A 17507-nucleotide genomic window follows, 5' to 3' on the forward strand; every position below is an offset into this window, starting at 1 on the left:
TATATTTTCGCAAATTTCTTTTTTTAAACACGGTTTACTTACTGGTAACTTCATTTCGTCATATTTCACATAAAAATAGTAAACACACATTTATTTCTACATGCAAAATAACCATGTATCATACCAAGTTTAAGTCGAATATCTTATGAAAATCAACAAACTGCCACATTCTAGTAATTTGATCACCGGCACGTACGTGGCAAAAAAATAAATACAGAAAAATATTCTGCAAAAATTCTCAGGTAATATTTGACAAATGTCCATCGGTAAATTTAAACAGGTAGTTTGCTTATTTCGTTTTATCTCTCAATTTCAATACAAAGACAATAACCATTCGATCTTTCCTATTGTAGTCCCTGACCCCCTTGAACAGGAATGCAAACACACCCAAGGAAAATGGTGTTCAACTGTTTACTGTGGGGTTTTCCTTTGACCAAACCTGACGAAATCTTTACAGTGAATAAATCAAGTAAACAGTTCTAAGCCCAAATGGTTTGACTAATTACTGAAGAAATTGCAATGTAATGAACATGATATTTGCCTTCTGTCAGAAAGGCCTTGTTTTGATTCATTCCCTCCTGGTCGGGGTTGAAAACTGACTCAATGAAAAATTTGGACAAATTAATGGCATAATCCTTTTTTACGTTATTACTCTGCGATAGGTTGACAACTTTAATCTTACTTTGAAGTAAGATATTTAAAGGCAATCAGTGCGCCAATTGTAAGGGCTTCAAAGCTCCGACACTGGACAAATACTCGCAGACAAGTCGGACGTGAAAGCGCTGGCCAATGGCTCTTAAATCAAAAAAGAAATTGCCGTCTTTTGCTAAAACGTATATATTTTTTCATCTTTATCTATTCGACAAAGCCCTCAGTCTGAAATTGTTTTACAATTTGATTGACCGAACTTAACGTTTGAATACAGGGGTTAGCTGTAAGTGACGTTGTTTTGGCGCGATTTGAAAATGACGAGTGTACTTTATGCGTCAGTAAATCGCCTAGTTTAAGCCTTCTATAAGTGACCCCCAAAGCTGTGTATAGTACACAACATCTGTTTATTGATCTTAATCTACTTGACTTGGTCTCTCTTATCTTGCTATGCGGTTTTAGAAGTTTCATTATAGAAATGACCCCTAAATGGCCCTGAATACACAGGAAATTGGCCCCTACTGTGACACCAGTGCAATAAGCAGGAGATGCACAGCAGGGGATTATCACGCCAAACATTCCTTAAACTAGGCCTTTAAGGGCGTGTCGTACACTAACGATGTAGCTCGCCTGGACTAAATTAGAGCAAACGATTACCAACGGCGAGAAACACCTTAAACTTACAGCTGACCGTAGCAATACCGATGTAGTACGGGCGTAAGAGCCGATGTTGTACCCAAGTACCATTTTCCTGCAAGCGATGTTATACCGAGGCGCCGCCGATGTTCTACCGATGTGCCACCACTGACCGGACCTATAGCGGAGGGATCCCGTTCCTCTGCCGTTGTACTACCGATGTACGGTACTATCACGGCATTGGTTCGGTGTTACTTCGCTAGGAAAGGTAGTACATCGTGAGTGCATCGGCAGAACTGCGGTATCACATTATCAGTAGGGTACACTTTGCGCCACCTGAGAGCTGACGATCCAATACGTGGCGCTATCGGTGCTCTACCGTCATAAACGAAGCCATAACGGAGTTCTTCAGTGTAGGTATGTAATAAAGACACTTACAGTTTTACTACATTTATTCTACAAGTGTATTACATGTGAGTACAACAATAGTCTAAATCATACTGCCTCTATGATACTTCTAGGGGTTCCACCTTGGTGCCTTAGCAGGGCGGTTACTGATTTGCATATAGAGGGCGGAGCTTCTATGCTCACAACATTACAGTTATACTTAAATATAGTCAAAGAATGAATCCATCCATCATTAAAACAAAAGTTCTACTGGTAACGATTCATTAAGTTCCGGTATCTAGAGCTTTTTTATATATGCATTATGTAATATAAGAAACTCATTAAAAAACTATATATATTATCATAGTAAAATTTTGTTTCATTTCCTCCCTTTAAATATTATATAATAATACATGTGCCATTATGGTGCTATTCAAAAATGTTATCCATGCGAAAATAGTTAAATAGATGGTTATTCAATTTGAAATTAAACATTGAAATAACCTCGATGATTATTTCAAAAATGCACTAGCACATATTTGCAATACTAACAAATTAAATTAAATAAGGACTTTATAAAACCGCCTTGGGGTGTTTTATTTAGTTCATGAAATAAACATTTAATTAGTAGTATTACGTGATTCACTATATCAGTCTCTTAAAACATGAACTGCGGCTTTCCACTAGTTTTTTTGTATACAATACATATCGGATAATACCGAGCGAAGAGAAAATATTTGGAACAAATGAAAGCTCGCCCGGTCATCCTTTTTTCTTCTGTTTCTAAATGATAACACTTAGCCAAAACTGAATTATTTTTAAACATTATCGTTGAAAACATTTTCACTCTTTCGTATACAGTCAAATGTGGGCCATCAGAGGAATTAATTAAATTTGAATTAAACGCTTTGCTAAAAGCATATCATGATATCAATTTCAACTTGTTTTCTATTTTTGACGTTATTTCAGAAAAAAAGGTATAGAATGTGAAAGGTTAGAGTTAAATCAAGTCATTTTACTTTATCCCATACATACACTTGACGAAACCCCATTCTGCCTTTTATCAAAGAAATTTGTGATTAATTGCCATTTCTGTCTGTATATCTGAATATAACCATATACATATGTAAACATTTCAATAAATGCCCGGATTAAGGGTCCATTATCCCGCTGTCCAGTATCTGGACAGATTAATCTCTCCCGTGTTGGAAATAACACTTCCATTGCGATTGACGTTCATCACGTATTCACTATATGCTACAATAGACAGTCTCTTTAATTATACAAGCATTTCATTTTTGAATCTTTTCAACAGAATACATAATAAAACCCATTCCAGCCGGTTTTGGTCCATTACGAAATATGTAATAATAGAAGACGTACACATCGTAATTTGTTTATCTTATTTAAGCAGTTTTGACCTTAAGGGCGCTTTATAAGTTGACTAAGTACGTTGACACATAACCGAGTTGACAAAGCTTAAAGAATACGTCTTGGTATACATATATATCTAATTATATATATATGGCGACGCGACGAAATGTTTTCCTTTCTTTATTGTTCCTTCCTGCAATAATGAAACCTATTCTTTAACAGTTGTCCATTTTAGGAAATGTATGTTATATATATGCAGCACTGCTAAGTTAATTTTGGAACAGTTAAAGAGTATATGGATATAAACACTATGAAAACAAAAGATTATTACATTTAATATATGCTTTCCGGAGATTTATAGAGAATTTATAGTGAGATAGAAATGCTATTTCACTCTTTTCTACAAGAAAATATCAATATTGATATTTTTCGCTGTTTTTACATTTTTGCCCGCTGCCATTTCCAAATCTCACTCCAGCGCGCACATGACTGTTATATAATTTTAACGGCACCATGAACGTTTAATTCGAATACATTTGTGCAAAACAGATCAACTGTTTGTATCAGTGTGATCTTCAAAAGTGCGTCTCTTTAGAGCTAACTCGGTGAATATGTTACGATCTTACACTTAAACAATAAGCCTCTTAATATTCTGGGAGGGAGATCATTCGGTAAACAAAATACACCCGAAAGTATGAACACAGCAATATCGGCATTCGGATCTCCTCGGCCATTTTATCGAAAACAACCTCGGATGTATTTGGACGGTTTACATACTCAAAAAGTGGTACGTTTAAGTCCGCTGCAAGTAGATCGCGTAGTAATTTTATTTAGCAGTTAAACTTTGTGACTTAACTCTTGGAATTCTTAATTATGTTTGCAATAATTCGATTCAATGGCAATCAATTTAAACTTAGATCAATAAATACAACTCTGAAACACTACATTTAATTAATGATATAATTCAAAATTTTACGAACTACTTCAACTGATGTACCTGCATACATCCGAGGTTGTTTTTGAAAAAAATGGCCGAGGAGTTCCGAATGCAATATCGGTTGATTTTGTCTACTCATTGACATCAAGGTTAAGTGCTACGCTGTCAACGCCTACAAGTAATTAATTGGCCAAACTATGAAGCAATAAAAATAACCGCTTGGTAATCCATAATCACGCAATTAAATGACTAACGAGACTGAACTTACTGAATCCCAATGGGAACAGGACAAGGAGATAAGTACCTGTTAGTCCTGTATGGGCATTTTGACAGGAATCTTTCGGTTAATTCCGTCTGAGTGATATGCTTTGTCAGATAACTTCAATAGTCCGGGGGTTTAGCTATATATTAATTACACCGAAATCGTTTAAAATATGTTTGATTATGACCACAGGAAGATTGATATCTATGAAAAAAGATACCTTCGTCAATAAATGATATACGTATTTTGAATGATAACATCAAAGTATAAAGACAGTTTAAATTAAAGTGCGTTTTTTTTCTATTTGCACAAAAAAAATGAAACAAATACTAGGCTTTCGAGGATAGGTTATGGTAAGCAAACTTAAGCCTTCATGCTGTCAATATCGAAAGAAATTGCGCATAAATATTAAATGTACGTGAATTCTTTGTGCCACAAAATGCGGATGTATTACGTTATTCAACTTCTTCGTGACTGTTAGCATGCCTTCTCAACAGAAATTGTCAAAATGTTTGCGAAATGTTTCCGGCAGAAATGTTATGAAAAGACAACTTAAGCCTTCATGCTGTCAGTATCGTAGAATATTGCGTATACGTATTAACTGCACGGAAGTTATGAAACACGCGGGTGTATCATCATACGGAACCTCTAGGTGACTGTTAATATGTTTTCATTACAGGGATTGCCATAATGATTGCGACAGGTTCCTGGTCAAAAAGTTTTTAAGCCGACTTAAGCCTTCATACTGTTATTATCGTGAAATAGTGCGGGTATATATTAAATGCACGTAAGTTATGATCCTTAAATACCTAAACACACGCATTATCATACGGAACCTCTTGGTGACTGTTATTTTTTCACAAGAAGGATTGCCAAATGCTTTCGATATGTTCCTGGCACACGCTGGCATTCTATGACGGAAACACATGTAGTTAATTTAATCAGTATATATATTACAACGATTGTGAAGAAGGTTATGATAGCTCGTACTAAGTCGCTCTCGTTGCAGGTACATTGTTGCGCGAGAGTGTGGTCTTGTTTTGTGGTGGAAACCGGAGTACCCGGAATAAACCCACTTGTCAGGCTTGGTAATCTCAAACCAAACTCACATGCGCCTAGGCTGGGAATCGAGCCCGGGTCGTCTTGGTGAGAAGCGAGAGCGCTAACCGGACACATGTAGTTATGGAATGTAGAAGGGCCAATGCTACTAAATAATACCATAACCTTGTATTGCTGTATTGCAATTTAAAAGTATATTTTAATTGTCTTTGGATGGCCATTATATCAGCTACATATGCATGCATATAAATGGATATAACTGCATTTTTACGTCTGTTAATGGATTATGACATGCATATTTAATTTAATATGGTTGTAAAACGCAGCTGGGTCCTTTGTAATTTTTCCTAAACGCTGCAATAACCACATTTACAATATTCTAAATCCCAATTGTTTCAGTTATCCCAATTGGGTAACGTTTTATTACAGTACTTACTATAAGTGTATATATATATACCTAATTTTGGTAACCGTCCGCGATTTTCAATAACTGTTGATGTTTCAATTTAAAGGCTTAGTCTAAGGAATGTTTGGCATGATAGTCCCCTGTTGTGCATCTTCTGCTAATTGCACTGGTGTCACAGTAGGGGCCAATTCCCTGTGTATTCTTTTATTGGCTCAGGTCCATTTAGGGTCCATTCTATCATAAAACATCCCAAACTGCACTGCAGGATACTGAGATCGGAGATCTGATAAGACAATATTACGCAATAGATTAAGATCAGTTAACAGGGGGGGGGGGGTATGCAAATAGATTAAGATCAGTTAACATGGGGGGGGGGGTATGCAAATAGATTAAGATCAGTTAACAGGGGGGGGGGGGGGTCACTTATAGTAGGCTTTAACTAGGCCTTTAAGGTGAGTTGATATTGCTATGAGACTTGAAGTATTTTTGTGAAATGCGGGCAAGGTGATTTATTATGAAAAAAACAGTATTGCATTTTAACGTACGTACGTTTATGATCACGGATGAACATATTTATTTCCATTTATATGCATGTATTTGCAGCGTATATGAGTGCTCTTCAAAGTCAATTAAATCGTGCTATTGGCAAAACATTAATATGAGGGCCTGGTAGTATTTATTACCATAAGCCCTTGTACATCTCATACCTACATGTGTTTTCGTAAAGGAATTTCGTGTGCCGGGAAGATGTCGCAAGCACTTCCTGTTCAGGTTCCATACTATAATACACATGTATTGGTCATTTTAAGTTCATATTTGACTTTCAAGTGCATTTAATATCGATTCGAAATACTTTACGATAGTGACAGAATGGAGGCTAACGTTTGCTAAACATAGCTTTAAAAATGAGGAAATTATGCACTTTTAACTACACATTTTGTTGTGTAGAAAGTCGTGCGTTTATATGACGTAGGTTTCTTGAACAGAAAGATTGCACACATTTTCTTTTCACACCTTTCTTTTAGCAACATACTCAAGTCAAACCTCAACCTCAACTCATTTTACCAATTGGTAAAAATATTTTGTGAATATTAAAAGAGAACTTATTCTAGAGCAAAGAAGTACTTGAGTAATTGCTTAAAACAATGAGTTACGAATTACATTATTTGCGGTATAGTGTTTTGTCTTGAGTAACTTGACCAAAACAAACGTATAATCAACAAGTCAAGTCAAGTCAATATTTTATTGACAAATACATTGAATACATTGCCACAACAACTTAAATAAGAAAAGGCGCCTTTTAAAAGAGAAAACATAAACGATGTTCAAAAACTGTTTATGTTATGTTTTAAAACGAGTTGAGATTTATATTGAGATTTGACTTAAGTTTGTGTTGATACTTTGGCAAGGATAGTATTTCATGAAAAATTAGTATTGCATTTTAATGCACGACTTGTGTGATATAGGGGCCAGATCGCTTATAAACGTTAATTGTTTGAATGTTGTTATAAAAAACGTGTAATAATAAAAGCGGCGCATTCTCTCTGTTCAAAAAACCTCATCTCGAGATAAGATGAAAACGTGAATCACACGCCTTTCTTTGCAACACTGTATAGTATTATTCAAGACAAAAACTATTTATTAAGTTCAGTTTGAGGACTCCAGTATATCATCCAACGGCCAAACTACTTTATTCATAAGTATCTCTTCACATATTTAGGTAGTATATAGGATGGTCGAGGACTAGATCCAATTGGAGTAATTCATTGCTTGCAGGAGCTGTAATGTAGAGAGTCGTCGCTCGTAAAAATATATTCTAAAACATGAAAGTGCTATAAATTTAAGGGAATTCAAAGGAAAGAAAATACAAAATAGGTAAACACATACACAACTTATTGCGAAATAATATAAAAATATGGTTTCCTAAATGTACTCTTTATGTGAAATAGGCTAGTCAAGCATCTATATTTGACTGAAAAACAAAAATACTAACTTATGATCACTTAGGCTTGTGTTCAACAATTTCAGAACTTTTTGTACTATGGCTTTCGCTTGACCTTTATGTCATATAATTGTAACCGTGGAGATCATACAGCTTCTTATTTGTTTCAGCCACCACGTACACCTACCCCATTTTAAATATATGTTATGTAAAACAATTAGATTACAAGTTTCGAAACGGACCAAAATAGGGCGATGATGTTTGTTGAGTTGATACTGGCTTCCATTAGCACCTGGGTATTGTGCTACAACGTGGAATTTATCTTTGCCAATATGATACTGTTGACAAATTTGATAGCTTCTGACATATTCTTTTATTCACGTTTAAATGAAAAGTTCATTAATATATTTGACACTTTTGAAACTTTTAACGTTGTCGAAAAATATTTGACCCCACATATTGTGCTAAAATAAAAAAGGTCGAGAAATCGGTATGAATAGTAAGAAATCTTAGTCAAAAGCAGTGCAAATACATTAATAGGCACATTTTATCATTGTTGATAGAATTCAATACATGCGCCGCAACAATACTTGCATTTTTATGTGCGAAACGTTTTTAACAAATATGCGCCGATGTGTATTTTATCTACCAAGTATTTGATAAATTAATAATGGTTGAAATTTTGGAAATTGAAGACTTGTTCAATTATAAAAAAAGAATATAAAAACAACAACAAAAACAATAAATAAAAACTAAAATACTTGAATAAATAAATAATTATAAATAGATAAATAAATAAATAAATAAATAAATAAATAAATAAATAAATAAATAAATAAATAAATAAATAAATAAATAAATAAATAAATAAATAAATAAATAAATAATAATATTAAAAATTAAATAGATGATTTAAAATGAATATATAATTAAACGCTTACGTGACAATTTTTTTATGTGAGACAGAAACGAAACATTATTCATCACAATACAATTTGAAATCAAATTTTGCTTATTTGTTCTGTTTCGAGTTCTCTAATGGGTAAAGTCCATATTAGGACATATACTTAAAAAAATGTCTTAAAAAAATAGTTAGATCTGGTTATGCTGCAATTGCCTTGAGCGGATGAAGAAGAATTAAATTGCTAAAAAAATGTCCGGCAAAGTTAATGTTCATACCAGTGTATACCAGTATTAATTTAAAAATTGCGCAATGATCGCTATTGTCTGTAATTAGTTGATAAGTAAGATTGTGTTATCATCTTGATCACGTGGACCAATGTGGTGTAGGTATTTCATGCCGCTCCTCCCCTAGCCTTATCTACCAGCAATGGCGTGGAGGAGACATGGTTGCATATATAGACAGGTTGAAATGCTGGTCTGAAAAAGTGAAACCGAACTTGAAAAGAGTGGGACATTGAAATAGAAGCTATTTAAAGGAAGATTTGACGAGTGGAAAGGGTAAAAAAAGTTGTGGTTAAATGATAAAGTGAGAAAAAATAAAAAACAGAAAATACAAAGAAACAAACTTTGGCGGTAAAGTTAAATATCGCTAAGAATGGATAGTACGAGGCTGATAGTGGTTCTTGCTATTTTATTGAACACTTTGATACCAGGACAGGCCTTGCCAACCGGATGTAAACAGAAGCCAAACCAGTTGCGACAATACACCCTCAAGTGCGAAGGTTTGTCTCTTACAAGCTTTCCAACGGGCCTGAGCACATTTAGCTTCATTTACGTCTCAGGAGACTCCACAACCAAGAACAACATTCCGGTTCTAGATCCCGGCGACTTTCAGGGCTTAACTAAGCTATTTTCTCTCGAAATAGCTTGGAGTCAGACACAGACTATACAAGTTGGCACTTTTGCTGGACTTGGTGAGCTACACAATCTGAACCTTGCCAACAACAACATTCGGAGACTCACAGCCGACACATTTAAAGGATTGCCAAAGCTAAGGTCCCTCGACCTATCTGGAAACAAAGACTGCGAGTTTGATAGCACGATGTTCACCAATATTGCTATTTTAGAGGAACTCAATCTCGGTGACATGAATCTAAGAAAAATAGACAACAGTTTGTTTTCTGGTTTGAGGCACTTGAAAGTTCTAAAACTTCAAATGAATAACATCAAGAAAATCCATCAAAATGTTATTCTCAATATTCCTTCCTTGCAAACCCTTGACATAAATGGGAACAAACTTCGAGGCATACCAGTGGAGCTGAAATCAAAATTTCAATCGATGACACAAATTCACATCTCCGAGAATCCCCTTCAGTGTAACTGTCAGCTTATTTGGCTTCGTGAACTAGCTGAGCGATTCTATTACAGCAAAAATGATGCGAGCGCTATCATCTGTAATGGCCCAGCAAAGCTGAAATATTCATCGTTTGTCAATGTGCCCGAGTCTGAATTTGTTTGCATTCCTCCCAAGGTTGTAAGATGTCAGCAGACGACATATTCGCTTCCCGAGCATCAACCGCTAACAATCGAGTGCGAGTATGAGGGCGATCCTGAACCAGAAATCAAATGGAGGAGACCTGATGGTCAGCTGAAGGATGGGCGAGAAACAAATGATGGGCAATATGAAATAACGGAAAATGGCACGCTGATTGTTCATTCGGTGAACACTATTGATGATGGCTCATGGACTGTCACAGCATATAACAAGACCGCCTCGGATGACCTCGCGGTTCCTGTTCATGTCATTTTACCAACAACACCAACCCTTACAAAGCCGACGACTACCACTATAAAAACCACCCCTTCCCCAACGACACCATCTACAACCACACCAACTACAACCACACCAACTACAACGACAATACCATCTACACAGAAAAGAACTACGACAAGAGGAATAACAGTCAATAAATCTACGACAGCGCCCTTGTCAAGAACGCAACCTAAAACGCAAAATCATCAATTACCAACAACAGCAACAGCAGCAACAACAAACCAGCCGGGAACCGAAATTGAAAAGGAAACCTCTCCAGTGTCCATGTCACCAGTCGGTGATGATAAACCCAATGAAAACGGAATCAACTGGATCCTGATGGCGGCTGCAGCGGTAGGTGGTGGTACACTAGTAGGAATCGTTTGTCTTACTATCATGTGCTGTAAGAAAAAGCAAGACATGCATGAGAAGAATAAAATAGAACCTTTTGAGCTGGACATTTATTAACTTAGGATGAGATTTGTGGACAAACTGGAATCATACAATACGGAAGATTTGCTGTGATCGAAAAAAAAATCTTTTCCCAATCACTCAGGTCAAAACATATCTAACAAAAGGAAAGGTGTTGCAAAGAACTGTCCACGCTCATATGTAAATATGAAAACTATGATTATGTTCAGAATGCTTCTGATGAAAGATTAAAAATGGCACCATCTCGGAACGGTTTCATTGCTGGCGATTGAAGCATTTCATAGGACGGTATTTATTAATGTTTGCTGTTATTGCTGTTTTTGATCATATAATACTCATAGTTGCACTATACATCGTTGTGTATTCCCATTTAATTAATTATTTTACTTTCCAAATGTAAATAAACATTTTGACGGGTTGCACTGATTGAGCGTTTTACGGTCGAAACTCGCTGTATCGAATTGTTATCCCGATGATCTGTTTACGTCGAAGTGTTTTTGAATGCGTTGGCTTAAGTTTTACACTTTTTTTATTTCGGTTATATCGAATGTTCGTTATTTCGAAGTTTTCCCGAGTGCCCAACGACTTCGACTAAGCGAGTTTTGACTGTATTTCTTTTTGTTAACGTTTTTGTTTATTTTGTTGTTATCCTTTATATATCTTGATTTTATTTCGTGTTTATTATATCATATAATGAAATTGTTTTTGTATGAATATATATAATATATATATTTATATATTTGACACATTTCCGTGACTCTTCAAGAGGTCAAATTTCCTGTTGTAGGGCAATTTACGTGATTGTAACTTGTTTATGAGGTATAAAGGTCGCAATGTCAAAAAAAGTACGCAAAAACGTTCTCTGTATATTTGTAAGGCCTTTCAAAGACCGATTAGCACTTTATAAATATACAATTAATATTATATAATTGACAAGGCCGTTTGATCTATGTGAAAAGTCCCATTTATTTATTATTTAAGGATACATTAATACAGATTATTTCCGTATGTTTTCTATTTGCAACTATTTGTTTAGCTATGATTGCGTTTCAGTTAAGGTTAAAATAAAAGCGGAACTATTTATTTTTTAAGATAAGGAAAGCTATATACTGCTTTTTGATAAAGTATCAAAGAAGAGTCACCAAAAATATATTCAGAAATTTGCGAATAACAAAATAGCAGTGCAACATACCTTGTTCAGGTGCTAGAAACCCATTGCAAGACTCGCATGTTAAAACCATTTTGTTCATATTTGTATTCGCATTAAATATTTGAATGTCAACGCTTTCCTGTTAATAAATAAACACTTTTGCAGTGCGCTCTATGGTTTATTCGGTCCAGTATTACTTCAGTGGTCGAAATAAGCAACAACCAGCAAGTCTGTCTTTTTTTCGGGGTTTTATTCAATTTCCGAATTTATATAGCAGGACCTTTTGGAATTTGATGATGACAAGGAATGGTTTATGGATTAGGGCTTGTTTATTCGAAAATTTTATTTTGATTTCTCCATAATATTTAATTTCCAATTTCGTCATTTATAGTCTCATTAGTACAAGTAAACATATTATTTTAAATGTTGTCCATTTTAATTGCTCTGATGCTATACACTAGCAATGCAACAAACGTTTGATATTTCAAGGATAGCAGATGCATACATCATTTTGCTGTAAATAATACGAAATATTTTGTAAACAGTTTTGCATTTTCATATGCATTCGTTTATTTTTTGTGACCATCTCCAGAATAAATCAATGAATGAATAAATGATACAACTTTTATAATTATAATGATGTAAAATAAAGTTTTCGTGAGCATTATTTTTCAAAACGCTGTGCTTGTTTCTTCTATTGGACAGAAAGGGTAGAGAGTGTGTTTTTTTAATCTACCTTCATAGTGGTTGAAATAAAATGGCAAAAGTGATGATATCGATGGAAACTGTCACGCAAATAAGACTGTTCAATAATTCCAAGTAAGATTCGTATACACTCAGGCGGTCGTGCTAATAAGACAGACTTAATTGATAACAAATTCAATTATACAAAATGAAACCGTAGTTTTTTTTAAATCGGAGAAGATTTCATTTTGCAAAAATAAACCCAACATCAACATGTAATGTCGTCTATTTAGCACATAAATTATTCAAAAGTCAAAAGCTTCTTTCTTAACATCTGTTAAGTGTGTGAACTTTGTGAATTTATATCTGGAGTTGCAGTGCTGGTGGTCAGATCAAAGCTTCGTATTCATATCCAAAGGTTACTTAACTTTTATTATAGCGCTAATTTTCCATTGACAACTTTGAAAGGACTTTGACAATATTAAGATTAGGGTAGATACATTTACAGATCAACTAATCTACTCCTGCTTATCAGACAAAGCCGGTCCCATTCGCTCAACAATATCCTTAACATGCTGATATAAGAACACATGTTGCTTTTGAGGTATGTTGAGGATTAATCTACGGTAAACGTTCACGATTTATCTAATAGGATTTCCAAACAGGGAATATCAAACAAAGATACAGTGTGTTCCTGTAGCTTCCTTACAAAGCAACTGTGTCAGTTTCTTCTCCTTTCAAAATTGATTTTAAATCTTCATGTAAGCAACAATAGATTGAATTTAGTTCGACACGTAGATTTTTGTTTATTTTGTGGAAGAAGTAGAAGCAGGTAAACAAGAAGAATGTAAAGAAGAAGAAGAAGAAGAAGAAGAAGAAGAAGAAGAAGAAGAAGAAGAAGAAGAAGAAGAAGAAGAAGAATGAAAACTACATTTATCATGATCAGACTCGATAGAGTCTGAGTCGATAAAGACGATTCCAAAAATAGAAACAATTAAAGCACCTAAGTGATATAAATATAGCCATTAAGACTGGATCAACTATGATAATATCAATACTTTACTGACTTGTAAAACAACCAAAATCCAGTAACAGACTGATAGCAAAATTACCACGGCTCGTCCAATTCGGTATCAAAGGCGCATATTAGCTGTTCTAACGATGTAATCAAACATCAAATATGTCTGACATTTTTGATAAACATATCAATGTGATAAGCTGCAACATGAATTATATTTCATCAAAATATACGCACAAAAAATCAAAATATTGTGATGTGGTAGCATTAAATATTGACCTCGTTGACTATTGACCCCAGGAATATTTTTACGGATGCCAAATATATTTTGAACGTTGAAAACTGACCCCAACCGGTAATTTATGACGTAAAAAGTTGATCCTTAGTGAAAACTTCAATCCTATAACCATACATCATCGGCATTATTCATAATATTTGTTGAGTATTTATACTACTCAAATCCGATTAGCTATACCAATCTTAAATCAAATTAGGACCAATATTGAATACTACCTCAACTGTTATCGTATATGTTTTCAATGTTATTAACTGACCCAAATACTTCCATACAAGTTTTAAACTTATGACCATACCTGGTACGGTACAAAGTTCAGTTAAAGTGACACTCTTATTCAAAATAAATACATACACATGCATAAAAAACAAACTTTGAGGGATAAACCTTTACTACTTACTTATTAATGCATTTATGGAAAATATTATTTAATGCTAACAATATTGTAACCATGCATTTAATAGCTGAAAACGCTACATTAAATGATTGATGAGTGCTTAAAGATTTAGTGTGATCTAACTATCGTCTCATAAGGTAGAAATACTGTGTTTTCCGCATCTTTCTTTCAAATCAAACGCGGTATCCTTCATAAGAACCATTGTTTTGTTATATCTATTCATCCTTTTCGTATATTAAAACAATTGTATTAATTGTGGTAAATCTTATTTGGGAGTAAGAGTGTATCTCCAATTAATACTTTTTAGCAAGTAAGTAATAACCCTTTAGTGCGACGTATGCCGCAAGCTGAAAAAAATAATGTGTCTTCCAAGTCATGTTTCCTTATTGGGTAACCAAATTTACATCGTTCCAAAATGGCGTCTATTTTCCGATTCCGATGCATATTACGATAATTTATGAAACATTTAAACATGTAAACATATTGGAGACGTGATATATACACTAACCCCGTAACTTATAATAGACCCAATGATCTCGTTGTAGTATTATCGTATTAGTGAAGTCCGACATATTCCTATTAGAATTTTTTTATTTGGCATGAACTTCTCACAAAAAGGCGTTTTACCCTACGCATACGCTCATGTTTTTACTGTATAAACAACTCTGCAGGCATAAGAAGAATTAAAGTATTACACGTGTTTTCAACTTGGACATATAAAACGGGTAGTACGTCTAAAAGTAGAAAATGTATTCAAGACTTAAATTTGTCGCAGTTGATAAAGGACTCGACTCGTTTGATCGAATCACTAGTTACGTACATGTATCTACATTCATGGTCTCATTTCCGGATTGGCGTTGTTAAACCCTTTTTTTAATCAGGCACTACGATTTCATTATAGTTGTCTTTGAAATAAAAATATTGAAATTCCCCCAGTACGACTATGCAAAACTCATTAGATTTGACTCTAAATTTGACAGATTACATATAATTGTACTTTGTTTGTATAATCGCCATGGTTTCAAAAACCCGCATTAACATAAAAGACGGGCATACATCCCGTCTGTACGAAACAGGATGAACGTATAATTTGAGCCGTAAGTGTGATACATACCGTGTACAAGCAGTAGAGCATCCTCACCTTTAAAACTTTGCCAAAATCTTCGGAAAAGTAACCTTTCTTCTACTGACTTTTGGAATATCCTGACTTTCTTCAGCATCGAATAAGCTTTTACATCTTGTCTATGGTGGCAACGTTTGTGAATCAACTCTTGACAATGCGAATGTTGATGCAAGACATCAAATACGCGCCTAAAATTCTGAATAAGTTTAAGTGTGTGTATATATCATAATTCGAATGAATGTAAACATAAGTCTAAAAATTCTAATATATGCTTGAAATAAGCAGGGATGACATTAAGGATTCAATAAAACATGTATTCTCACACAACCATGTTTCTTATCGTTAAAAATTCCGACAGGTTTCCGCATGAATATGCAATAGGAACATGTCGGCCATTATCCAACAGATATGACCCGAAGCTTGCCGGAAGTGGCCGAGTTGTTACGATTGGTGAATATATGCATTTTTATACGATTGGCGACTTTCAAGCGAAGTGCTTTCCTTTGACAAAGGGACATAACTACCGCGTCTGGCACGCGACCAGTCTAAATGAAAATAGCTAGCAAATGATTTTGTAAATTATCGTAATAGCCGTCTGGCTGTCATGTCTGTATAAAGCACGGACATCAAACGGTTCCTTTACATGATTAAGTTGAAGTAATGTGGTATTTATGGTGGCATATTACTGCCGTAATTAAGATAACCTGATAACGTTCGCGAATTGTTTCGTGTAAACCAGTTAATTTTCGCGACAATTATTTAGCTATCTAGTTAATATTCGCGATACTTTTTTGGTAAGATAAATATAAGATTAAAAACAGGCTTGTCCAGTCATCCCTATAACTAAAATATTGAGGTATTTTAATGACTCTTGTTATACGTGTTACAGTACGAATATATATGGTTTATGAAAACAATCGACGCCTTGTATTCGTTGTTGTAGCCTGTGCCATAGATTTGGGATGAACCTGGGTATTACAAATGTACAGAATGAGCCGGTAAGCATTATCGATTTATCTCCAAATCTACCACTCTGCTCCCGGAAAACAATAGCAATACCTTTCATTGGAAAACAATAGCAATACCTTTCATTGGAAAACAATAGCAATACCTTTCATTGACCAAAGCACGGTATCGGATGAGGTTTGTACAACAGAAAACGGTAAAAAAACGTTATTTAGAAGAATAAAGGTGAGTCGGTAAGCCTAGTAAGAACGTGCATTGTTTTCACCAGATATTGACAGACATGATTTTCATCGGTGCTCAAAGTCGTTTCTAAATACAATCATTGTTTAAACATTTTGAAAACAATGTTATACTCACCGAATCGAAGCCGGTTTTTTTTCTTTCACAAACAATGAACCAGAAAGCCTTGACGCACCCACGGTTGAACATTATGTATGGAAGGTACCGTGGTTGCCAACTCACAGATTGAACGTGTTGACAACTTTTTTAGTTTTGTATTGGAACCAGCAAATTTTTGCGAACATCCATGGAAACCAGTTGTATAAGACTGCTGACAAAAATTAAGATCGCAGATTTTTATATTTAAGTTAAAATATTGATGTTTTATGCATTTTTCTTAAACCGTTAGTAACGGTTTAAGCCATAAAACATTAATTTTCGAATAAAAATATGAAAATCTACGATCTGAATTTTTGTCAGCAATCTTATATAATTGGTTTGCAGATAATTCCGCACAAATTTGCTCTTTCCAAGACAAAAACTAAAATAGTTGTAAAAACGGTAAATCTGCGAGAGTGCAGCTTTAACATATCAAGACCACGGACCCATAAACCCCTAACGGGATCTGGAATTGCCCCACCCACCCTAAAATCGTCCTGTTTTACTTTTGATTTCAAAATAGGGGAACAAGAGTAATAAAATACGCACAAAATACACCGTGACAGACTAGAAATTGTTAACCCGCCCCCCCCCCCCCCACACACACACACGGGTTCTGAGAGGAGGGGCGCAAGTCAAAATATTACCCCTAAGTCACGCCCCCTCTAACGTAAAATCCTATCCCGTCCCTGTAAAC

At 34.9% G+C, this 17507-nt stretch overlaps 1 protein-coding gene across 1 annotated transcript; it reads left to right on the forward strand.

Moving 5' to 3' along the window:
* The first annotated feature begins 9209 nt into the window (after window positions 1–9209).
* LOC128226076 (leucine-rich repeat and fibronectin type III domain-containing protein 1-like protein) lies at window positions 9210–10835 on the forward strand. Its single transcript, XM_052935970.1, has one exon. It carries the CDS (start codon window positions 9210–9212, stop codon window positions 10833–10835), a length of 1626 nt encoding a protein of 541 aa, XP_052791930.1.
* Window positions 10836–17507: the final 6672 nt, after the last annotated feature.

This window comes from Mya arenaria, chromosome 3, assembly GCF_026914265.1.
Source record: "Mya arenaria isolate MELC-2E11 chromosome 3, ASM2691426v1".
In the NCBI taxonomy this organism is placed as follows: domain Eukaryota; kingdom Metazoa; phylum Mollusca; class Bivalvia; order Myida; family Myidae; genus Mya; species Mya arenaria.

What these genes read in the sequence shown, in the direction of transcription:
- LOC128226076 (XM_052935970.1), top strand. Translation starts at nt 9,210, where the DNA reads ATGGATAGTACGAGGCTGATAGTGGTTCTTGCTATTTTATTGAACACT.